The sequence below is a fragment of the Trachymyrmex septentrionalis genome, unplaced genomic scaffold, assembly GCF_001594115.1.
Source record: "Trachymyrmex septentrionalis isolate Tsep2-gDNA-1 unplaced genomic scaffold, Tsep1.0 scaffold8, whole genome shotgun sequence".
Classification (NCBI taxonomy): domain Eukaryota; kingdom Metazoa; phylum Arthropoda; class Insecta; order Hymenoptera; family Formicidae; genus Trachymyrmex; species Trachymyrmex septentrionalis.
Genome location: NW_017305987.1, coordinates 958967 through 970571, shown reverse-complemented (window position 1 = coordinate 970571; position 11605 = coordinate 958967). Strand labels below are relative to the sequence as shown.

Here is an 11605-nt window from a genome sequence, read left to right as displayed (position 1 = left end):
TCGAAAGCATGCGGCTAGCTTGAATTTAAATGAACGTACGATACGACGCATCCTACACGAAGACCTACACTTCCATCCCTACAAGATGTTAGTGACTCAACAACTGTTGGCCACCGATTACGGCACCAGATTAGAATTTTGTGAACGCATGCTCGAAGAAATCAACGGTGGTGAGTTTCCTTTAGACAAAGTTTTGTTCACGGACGAAGCGCATTTTTATCTTCACGGTGATGTTAATACGCAAAATATGTGCTACTGGAGTGATGAGAATCCGCGTATAATTCAAGAGAAACCGCTACACTCCCCTAAGATAACCGTCTGGATGGGCGTGGCTTCGTACGGTGTTGTTGGTCCGTTTGTTTTTGAAGAAACTGTTAACGGTGAGCGCTACCGGCGGATGATTCAGGAGTCTCTTATACCGGAACTGCGACGAAAACGCAAACTGTCGGTAACATGGTTTCAACAAGATGACGCCATGTGCCACACCGCAGCTGAAACTATGCAGTTGCTACGCAAACATTTTCAAAATCGAATAATCTCTCGCGGGTGTGATTTCATCTGGCCATCTCACTCTCCGGACTTGTCCTGTTGCGATTTCTTTTTATGGGGGTACCTGAAGTCCAAAGTATACGCAAACAAGCCAAGGGACCTGGCACAACTCCGAGCCAACATTGTGGAAGAATCAGCGAAAATTACCACCGTTATGACAAAAAAAGTTATCGAAAATTTCAAAAACAGAATCGAGAATTGTGTAAAAAATAAGGGTGGGCATTTATGCGATGTAATTTTTAAGACAAAGTGATACGCTTATAATCTTTTATGCCGAATACAAATTTGTGAAATAACGAATAAATTCATTAAAAAAAATTTCTGTACGATAATTTGTTGAAGAGTTATAGCGATTTTAAATACTATAGGTTCCCGTGTCGCACCCTGTAGTTGGTTGGTTCTTACATTCTGATCCGGATTAAACCCTCGGTGGAAACTAGGCCAATAATAAATATATATGGATCATATTATTAAATAGCATGCAAGTATCTACCATTTCGTAAAGAACTGATAAAAACGCTCGATGTTATGTATAAATTTTTGTTGCCAAATCAGTTCAATATGATGTGAATCCGGATCAATGATGTTATAACTTCGATCCAATCAATCATATTTAATTATTGAAACAATTAATAAAATTTATTATTATAATTATTATATTATATTATTATATTATTAATTATTATTATATTATACAATTATTTTAATTATTTTTAGTAAGTGATTCTCCTACCTAGATGTATCTATTCCACATTTACAATTCAGATTAGTCCTCTGTTTCCGCGCAAATACGAGTAATGTGGACGCTCATTCTTAAGCGAAGAGCACAAACTTTTATATAACGCATAAAACATGAGGCATAAGAAAATCGACCAATCAGAGTCCTTTATTTCACGTAAAGGAAGGAAATAAAGCTCTTTGATTGGTTCATTTTCTTATGCATTACGTGTTATGCGTTATGCAAGAGTCTGTGCTTCCCGCTTTAATCGAACTGATTGTGAGCGCGTTGTTAATGACCCATAGTACAGACTCTTGCATAACACATAATGCATAGTGCATAAGGAAATCAATTAATCAGAATCTTTCCTTTCCTCTCATTCCGGAAAAGAAGAATTTCGAGTGGTTGATTCCCTTATGCACTATGCGTTATGCGTTATGCGTTATGTAACATGCATTCTACAATAAGCTATTAGTCATAAATCAGAATCAGTTAGAAACTGGAAATTGACCAATCACAGTCGTCAACTTCTAACTTCTGTTTTATGAGTAATGACTTATTGTAGAATGGCCATAAGAGTTTGTGCTGCGGTCATAATGCTGTAAGCGTGAATCGGACCTCGGCCATATAAAGTGTTTCATTCTCAAGAATGCGCAGTCGTCTTCAACATGAATAGCTGTTCTTTGATTAATCAAAATTTTATCCAAAATTTAAGATAAGCATTTGATTGGTTGTTCTAATTTATAACAAATATTTGATTGGTTATCCTAATTTAGGAATTCTTCCGGCCATTATGCGCAATAAAATACTTTATATTTATATCATGATTTACTTTGTATGAGGTCTTTTTTATTGCTGCATTCTGAAATAAGTGAAGTGAAACAAATGTATATTTAGATTTGTTGCGTCGCATGCTCTAACATGCTCTAACATGCTCTAAAGTGCTCCTACTATAGCATTTACTTACTCTAACGTGCTCGTTAAAGTGAGTAGGAGTTATAGCAGCACATTGGAGCATATGATGCGAACAATTCTATTATTTCACTTCAACTCATTGCACTGTGTATACAGTTCAGAAAGTGCAGCAATAAAAATCATAGGGGCATTGTGCTCCGCACAATAAAAGAAAACAGAGAACAGAGGATAAGAATTTCAACCTATCAGAAATCATGTATTGTGGAATACAGTTTTTGATAGATTGAAATTCTTATTCTCTGTTCTCTGTCTCCTGTTCCTTTTATTATGCGGAGCCTCTTATTGTGCAAAGCCCCTACCTATAATTCCATCAGAGTACAGATGAGTAAGATGAGTGCTGATGATGAGTACAGATGACCGAATGCAGCGTCGATTATTCATGGATGGTTGTAATGACAAAATATGGAATTATCTTAAAATGACTCATTGAGTTTACTTTGAGGTGTTGATCAGATGTTAAATATCTTGAGTAAATCTTGAGTCACACTTGAATTTCTAACCTCTATAAAGTCTTCAACAAGTGTGGTTGACGAGAATGAGTGATCATAACCGAGATTGTGACAATAGAAGTGACAACTGACAGGTCGATGCAATACGGACAATTAACGCACATTCTTTCAAAGAGAAAATTTAGCTCACATTCCGGATTCCCTGCAATAAACCTGGTATCCGAATATTCTCGAAACTAAAACAAAGACATTGCATGCCAATGTCACGTGCGAGGTGGGACGGAGAGAGGTTCTTTTCACAAGCAACGTGCTCACATGTAATTTTCCCCGTGAGAACGAGTTCAATTAGATAAGAACCTGTTCGTTTTCTTCTCGACACAGTTCACATCGAGATCACTTGGAGAATATGAGTTTTTGATCTTTTATACTTTTATCTGTTTGAGGGTCCAGATGTGAATGTTGTGATTCTGATTTTAAGCTAATTGTTTGGCATGAATAGTTTCATGTATTATTTACTGTTACTAATGTCCGTCGATTTTGCTAGCATTCTGATTATGTAAAGAAGAAGGCGATAAGTGTATTTTCTTTTAATTCTTACAATACAAGATATAATTTGGTGCCTCATCTGTCCAAACATGGATCACTAGAATCCACCGGTTTTTTTCATCTATTTAGAATCGAATTTAAAAAATCTCTAAAAATTCACCAACATATTTTCAATTTTTTAGAATAAATATTGAAACTTTATTTTGGAAAGTAATAAAATATAGTATAATTTATAATTACCGAAAGACTCAAAAAAACTTGCACAAATAAGAATCGGTGATCCGACTTTGTAAAGCTTGTTCTACAATATGCGTTTTGTTTCCTGTTTCTTGCTTTTTACTACTTATTGTATCTTGCCTTTTTATTTCTTATCTTGTTTTTCGTTTTCTATTGCTCGAGGTAAACGTTAACAAACTTCAGAAGAAACAGAAAACACATATCAAGAAATATAATTGTTGATAAAACGATCATAAAGAGAAAAAAAGCAAAAGATAAAAAGTAAGAAACAGGAAACAAAGAGCACATTCTAGAACAACCATAAGGGTTAATTATTGATTTCTGTTCCTGCACTAGACTTCTAGAACTCTTTCTTGCTTTAAACAAATATCAAACTGTAGTACATACATCTATCTCACTTTAAGTTCCAAAAGTGTACTCTAGTTCAGCCATAAAAAATAGACCTTATATTTCTTGCATGCTTTAACATGAATTAAAATTCTTCAGGGCGAGAACGAATAGATTAATGTAGAAGTGTGATTAATGGCGAATTCAATTGGAAGCACTAGCGGATACTAAACCTGAGTGCACTGGTGCGTACTAAACCTGTTTAATTTGAGTATAAAAATAAAATGTAAATATTTTGAATTATGAAATACATATTTTATCTAATAGTACAATAAAATGTATTGAGTATTTTACGATTTAATTAGTTTTTGTATGTTTATTTATAAACATAATTCTTATAATACGACTTTAATTTTGGAAAATCTTTTTTGTTAGGTCTTTAGCCACAATTTATCATCAACGAACAGAATTGTTCGTGCATGTCATGCACTTCCGGGGAAGATATTTGGTACGTACGACCGATAGAATTTCTACACTAAGGGAATTATAACCTGAGGTGACAACTGTGAAAGTTGAAATAAAGTGAAATTGACTTTTAAATTTGTTCCCTGATTTTCTCATCAAATTTAGTACGGCCGGTGTTTTTTTTGTGCATAGTTTTATTCTGTCTTAAAGGATTTGGTGATCTATAAAACCAATTCGGAGAAATTGGCAATCTACAATTGTTGGTAATTCCTGTTGGTTTAGGATCCTCTTAAAATCTTTTATAGTATGTACTTAGTTCTGTATACACATACAAATTGCATGTTTTTAAATACAATTATTCACATTAATCACATAAGTATATGAAATATTTAAAGCAGTATCTCATAGAGAAATATCAATCAAGAGCTTTTTTCCTCTGAAATTTTATAATTCTACTTTGAAAAAATTAAGGATCTGACTAAGGATGTGCGATCTCTGGATTGATTTGTTAAAAAAGAAGCGATGTTTTGCGAAGAGATAGGTTTAAAATAGTCTCTTTTAGTTAGAAAAATCAATTTCTCGCAAAATAGATCAGTTTAAAATCACTGTTGTCATTTAGAAAGATTGATCTTTTGAAAATTGGAACATTCCTAGATTGGACTGCATATATTCCATAAAATATATATATTGAATCAAATATTAGAAAAATATATAAACTAGCTATTAGATAGTAAGTTTTACTGTCGCATTATGAAATGTAATTCTGCATATGAATAATAAGAATACATGAATGCTATTGAAAGTCTATGTTATATTTGCAATGTAAGATTGTGATTAAATCTATATTTGATCTAAAACAGTCTTTCTACATAGTTTTTGAAATCCATGGACGTCCTAATAAATCATTTTAAATATTCATCTTTAGTATTATATCATATTTATAGTTTTTTGAAAATATTCCGAATGAAGTTTTATTTTGATTTCTTAACACATAGCCCTCCCTAAGTGAAATACAGTAGAATTCCATTTATATGAATATGTAGAGAGACAGGACAGTTCCAATAACCGAATAGTTTGAATAATAGAGGCTCAACAGATCTTCTCTACTAATATTTGTTCTGATAATAGGAGCTGATGTTTGATAAATTAACAAGCATACCGAAATCTTATTACCTGAACTAGGATCAGTTGTACTAGGATTTATATGTTTGAGCACAAATTTATTTTTATAAAAGTTCTTATAAATGGAGTTCTCTATTGTAGTGTTTTATTTTTTCTTTAAGCACAATAATTTGAAAATTGTTTATATAGAAATCTTTGCACCACCCTTTTTCTTTTAGTTACGAATTTTTTTTTTTTATTACAGTGCAAATAGAGAGAATGCCTCAAACGACCACTATCGAAACTCTTACTGTAACCAGACCACTTAAGGTAAGTTTAAAGCGTATTTTCTTTTTACTGCAGGCAAAAATTAATCATAAATTCCTATACTAATCTATATTTCTAAGATTTTGAAGTTAAAATTTATGTAAAATGTATAAGATTTGATTGTTTTTTCTATAAATTATCATCATATTGTATCTTACAGAATAGATAGTATCTCTAGTTGTGATACTTAAATTAAAAGCTTGATTTTAAAGTGTAATTAAAAAGGATCAAATTTTTATGGAAGGATAGTGTAAAGAAGCAATTATAAAATGATGATGCAGTGCAATTATTTATGACAATAGAATGACAGATTTATTTCTACAAAAACTTTTATAACTCCAATTTCAACTCCCACTAGAGTGTCTCAACAAAAAAAATGAGTTGTCCTGTAATTACAGAGAATTTAATGTGTGATGCATGCAGACAACTGCAATTTAATTCTTTTAATTAAATAAATCGTGACTATACCACTGTATTTTATACAATTTTTAAGCTAATTTTATATTAAATGTGCAATAAAAACATAAAATTTTTTTACATACTTTGCAAAAATAGATGTGTATTTCCCAGTAAGAGATACAGTGTAACACAGTGATTACATCATTATTATTTGCCAATGTTAAACAAAGATGAAATAATGTCTTATACTAATAAATTACTTATACTATCATTCAATAAGGTATGAATAATTGCATGCAAGGAATTATAGATAACTTGAAGGACATGATAGGTGCAGATAGATTGGATGGAATGAGAGAAAGGGAGATAGAGAAAATAAAAATAACCGAAGAGAAAGAAAGGGCGAAGGAAGAGCGGGAGAGCGCAGAGATTGGCGCTCGCGCGCACTGCGCCACGACCTTTAATGGGCGCTGATGGGCGCAGCCTCCCTGGAACCTGGAATCCGATTGCTTCCCTCCCCAATCCCAGTCACGGAGAGTCAGTCGTTCTCGCTTGAGACGCGGTTCCCTTTCTCTCTCTCTTTCTCCCTTTCCCTCCTTCTGTTCAAGTATTACTGTCATTAAAAATCGTTTACGTCGCGAAAGAGGGGAGGGGGCCACGACCCCGGTACACTGCCATCGATCTGCGATCCGTCCGCTTCGCGAGAAAGAGACGAAAAGGAGTATAAAAAAGAAGAGATAAAACAAAAAGGAGAGAAAACAACCCGTGCGGCGCGCGTTATAGGGGGTTGCCCTCGTCCGATAATACGTTGCGGGGTCCACCAGCGCGACGAAAGCCATTGACCCCCGAGCCCGTTAATCAACCCTTCTCCCCACCATCTATGAGACTTCACAATCATCGTGCGGAACCTTCGGCACAACGCGCATATCTTGGTGTCCTTTGATGAGAGAGTGCTAGAGGGTAGCCGCTCTGCGTCCCTTTCGCGAGTCACCGAGGATCACGAAGTCAAGAGAGTATCAAGAAGCAGACGATGTCTCGTGCGCGCAATCCGAAAAGAAGCGTGTCATCGTCGCGTGTACGTCTTTGAAGGAAACGTCGCGAAGGAAAAGCTCTTCCCTTGCCCTGACCGGTCGCCGCTGACTTGCGTGTGTTTCTCCACGAATTCGTGATCTCGGACTCGGAAGTGAAATGATTATGTATACAGTCGCCGAGGATCACATGGGCGACAACGAGATCGCGCTGGTTGCATGTTTCTTCGAGAGAGAGAGAGAGAGAGAGAGAGAAAGAGAGACATCTCTCCCCCACGATACCCTGATAGCGTTTAAGTGGCTACTGACAAAGTCGCTTTGTTGTATTCATGCTCGTCTTCTTGCAGGTGATCGCGTTTATATGCGGGATCATAGTGGTGCTGCTGATGATAATGGGCTTGGCGTCGACCGACTGGCTGATGGCTCTGGGATGGAGACAGGGCTTGTTCGCCCACTGCATCGAGGAAGGTGCCCCAACACCACTCCCCTTCAACATGCCCGATCCTCCGGGATGCTACGCAGCCAGGGACAGCGGTACCATTCCTTTCCTTGCTAAGCATCAAACTAGTGTCTGACTTGATTGTGTAATCTGAGGTTTTACCTTACAGCTTACATAAAGGCAGCTGCGGCTTTGTGCGTAGTGTGTCTTCTGACGGACATCGCTGCGACAATTCTCACTGGTTTGGGTTTGCGCACACAAGATCACAGGGACAAACATAAATATTATAGATTTGCAGTATTCTGCATGGGCATTGCACGTGAGTGTTACACGAGCGCTTTGTCTTTTTTTTTTTACTTTTTGTTTGGTATTTTTTATAACTACATCTCACGTCTGTATATGTGTTTCAGTGGTGTCCCTACTAATAGCACTGATCATATATCCCATATGCTTTGCAGCAGAATTGAATCTCGGTAAGCTTTTGCCACATCTCTCGTTTGATTTGATTAAATTAAAAGAAAAGGAAAGATGTAAGGATATACTGTTCTTCGTACTATTATCGAATTTATAAAGTATATTTAGTCTTAAATAATGTTTTAAGATGCTAATATAATTTTGCGATTGTGGCTTATGATGACTTAAGATGTACTTTAAGATTATGTTTATAAATACTGGCCATGGATGTAAGCAGAGAAAAACATATAATTTAAGTCGTGAAAAATTATGTAAATGTGGAAATCGTATCTACACAAGTCTTTTACGATTTACATTATATGTTTTTCTCTGTCTTATCCTATGTCCTATATCACTTTTTAAAATATAATCTTCATTTATTTGTATTGAACATCTTTGAATCAATTTTTACTTAATATAATTTCTATCTTTTTTTTTTTAGGAAACCGAACCAACTGGGAATTCGGTTGGGCGTACGGCGTCGGTTGGGGCGCGGTAATTTTCCTAGTTGGAGGAGCAGTATTGCTGTTGTGCGAGAAGGAAAGTGAAGAGATTTACTATAAGGAAAAGAAAACTGTTCGTGATGACATAGGAAGTGGCGGTTCCATGATTGGCATGGGACATCACGCTGGACGAAGTGGAACGCAGCTAGCCTAGTGGCATTGCTCCCTGCCCGATGTTGTTCTCTAGGTGATTCGTTTTATCTTTTTCTGCTCTCACAGTTCGACACATGCGCATACGAGAAGGTATACAAGCCTATGAATGGATTTTTGGTAGGGCATTTTTGGCTAAACACAAAAAAAATTACCCTACGGATTCTTCGATCAATCTAACTTGGATACACAAAGTATCAGCAGTTTAAATTGAATAATCTTTGTATGTTTTTATATAAATAACATATAAATAAGATAAGAAAACTTTAATTCTTTGTGAAGCTTCAATATAATTGAAGTTTTATTATTAAGATACTTAGTGGGAAGCGAAATGTATAATTTTATAATTTATCTAAATTTTTATACAAAATTTTTGGTTTGTATATACAAATCAAAGTTGGAGAAATTAGGAAGCAGTTTGTATTAGGTAATGCTTTATATTTGTTTAAAAGCTAGTCCGCTTTTTGAAGAGAATGAGTAATTTACGATATTTACAATAATTTAAACGTATCCATTAATATAAAGACCAATTTTTCTTAAGAAACAATCGATTCGAAAAATTGGTCGAAGAATTCGTCAGTCGGTTTTCATTGTTGTTCGGAAATATCTGAAGTAGATGTGATCTTCATTAGATGGGTGTGTATTCAAGTTACTATTAGTTTGATGTAGAATAACATTTTGTTAAAGAAGTACGCATTTCGATCTTCTTGTTTCTTATTTAAACGTCAATTTTTATACTGACAATTTTTTGTTTCTTATTTAAGATCAATCTTTATACTGACAATTTCGGGACCATTATTAGCTTGATTCGGTTTTCGTATTTCCTACATTTTGCATGATCTTGGACAATTTTATATACACACTTGTATAATATTTTTACTGTAATTTAAATTATAACACAATTTATAACGTGGCGACACATTATTAAATAAATTAAATTCGTAAGAATATATATCATACTCATCACCGAGTTTGAGAGATAACAATTCTAACATGAATTTTATGTTCTTTATCCGCGTAAATAATACACATACACAATTTGTATTCGATTTGTTTTTAAAGGAAATTTGAGTAGAACTCCATCTTTCTTTATAATTATTTTATATTTATTAGATAAAATGATTAGAAGGAACCAAATAGAGAAATGATTAAAGTTTATTTTATATTAAAGTTTATTTTATATATTAAATGAATAATATAATATTTCTCTTAGCTTTATCTCTAATATATTTGCAATTGAAAATTTTAAACTTTAGAGGCGCAGATATAAAAGCTTTAATTTTTCTTTAATTTCAAACAAATTTATTTTTAACAGCATTTTGAAGCTGTAACATTATGTATAAAGACATTGCCTAATAGGATAGTGCCCGATCAAATTTTTGATTCGTAAAATATCAGCTTTATATTGGGACTTTCCTCGATATTCCGGACACTATCTAATACACACGCAATACGATGTCGAATTTATTTTAGAATAATGATTTTCTTCGTTATTCCTCTTATAATTCATTTTCTTCTGACAAGCATATCACACGTTATATTTAGTTTCGTTAACCTGATTTTCATCTATACAGGTTATCCTAGAGAAAATATTACTCTATAGAGTATTATTGTTATTCAAGAGATAAATAAAATAATATTTTGAAAATGTTAGTAGATTATTAAAAATAGAAAGAGATTATTAACTTAGCCAAATTTGTTGAAAACGGATTTTGCAAAATGTTTGCTATACATTTTTTCGACAAATATCATTAGAAATATATAATTAAATTTGCTACCAGAATATGATTCTGCAGTGGATTAACTGTAGAAACTGAGTAGAATCTATCGTTTTCTAATCGTTTTCTAATTATTTCTTCTGGCAATTATCGAATTATGTTGGCAGATTTTGCTAACAATATGGATGTCAATTTATCGTAATATTTTTGGAATTAATTGACAAATTGTTAGCATGCTATCAACATTTTACTTAAAATTATCAAGTAAATGATGACTTTTATAAAAAAGGATAAATTATGAATATATAACATGTATGTGTAACATTATGTAATAAAAAATTAGTTTAGCAATTATTTTACTGACCATCTCTTTCATTAACTTTAAGGCTTGTAAACATATATTCTATTTTCTCTCTACATTATGCTAGCAAACATAAATCTGTTTGAAAGCATTCAAGTAATACCGTCCAACATATTTCTGCTGGGATAGCCTGTGCATTTATAATACGAAATTTTTAAATGTTTAAATAATTAAAGAAGAAATATTTACAAATTATTAGTCTATTATCAATATTTTTCCCTTATTTTCTTAAGCAATACAGGGACTGGAAAAAAATGATACACATGTAAATTATGTAAAATTATGTAAATCATAATAATCCAGGATAATAATCCTTCGAGAAAGTTTAAAAAGCTTTCTTTTTTTATTTTGCATATTCTTGCGCGAAAACAATTACAATTCCATGGAGACTTATTGTATAGTTATAATTGTTTTCAAGCAATTTTATGAGAGACTCCAAAATAATATATATGCTTACGTATCTTTTTCCAGTCGTCTTTTTAATTGTATATTATTAACATTTCTTGTCTTTTTATTATAGAAAAATTTTCAGAAAATAAAACTTTCTGTAAATGTATATATTATATAAGAGATACTAATAGTTTATTTTATATTAATTTTTATGCACACACACATACACATCATCTTTATTATTTTCTTCTTTTTCTTCCCTCTTTCTCTTTTTCTTTCACTTTATAATATAATCGACGCGTATATTACTAATATATACATATACATATTTATACTGAAATCTGCCACTTTTATTATGCATGTCATAAATTTTCGATATGCGTAGCGTGAGGGCACACACCATGAGGAAGGAATAATTTACTTAGTATTTACCGATTTGATACGAATCTAAGCTATATGTAAAGCGCTTT

General features: G+C 33.2%; 1 protein-coding gene across 5 annotated transcripts; it reads left to right on the top strand.

Annotated features, from left to right (window-relative positions):
* Nucleotides 1-2524: 2524 nt before the first annotated feature.
* LOC108754428 (transmembrane protein 47) lies at nt 2525-8890 on the top strand. 5 transcript variants are annotated; one of them, XM_018496697.1, is made up of 8 exons: nt 2525-2628; nt 3961-4046; nt 4237-4309; nt 5633-5697; nt 7469-7655; nt 7730-7879; nt 7971-8033; nt 8456-8890. In XM_018496697.1, exons 4-8 carry the CDS (start codon nt 5647-5649, stop codon nt 8668-8670), a joined length of 666 nt encoding a protein of 221 aa, XP_018352199.1. In that variant the 5' UTR covers nt 2525-2628; nt 3961-4046; nt 4237-4309; nt 5633-5646; the 3' UTR covers nt 8671-8890. The 5 variants fall into 5 exon arrangements, with proteins under 5 accessions (XP_018352199.1, XP_018352198.1, XP_018352197.1 ...); XM_018496696.1 differs by having other exon boundaries at nt 2525-2684; XM_018496695.1 differs by having other exon boundaries at nt 2525-2980.
* The last annotated feature ends 2715 nt before the right edge of the window (nt 8891-11605 follow it).

Coding starts and splice junctions, on each gene's coding strand:
- LOC108754428 (XM_018496693.1), top strand. CDS start 7,282: ATGATTATGTATACAGTCGCCGAGGATCACATGGGCGACAACGAGATC. Junction 7,656..7,729: donor CTACGCAGCCAGGGACAGCG/GTACCATTCCTT, acceptor TTTACCTTACAG/CTTACATAAAGGCAGCTGCG. Junction 7,880..7,970: donor ATTCTGCATGGGCATTGCAC/GTGAGTGTTACA, acceptor TATGTGTTTCAG/TGGTGTCCCTACTAATAGCA.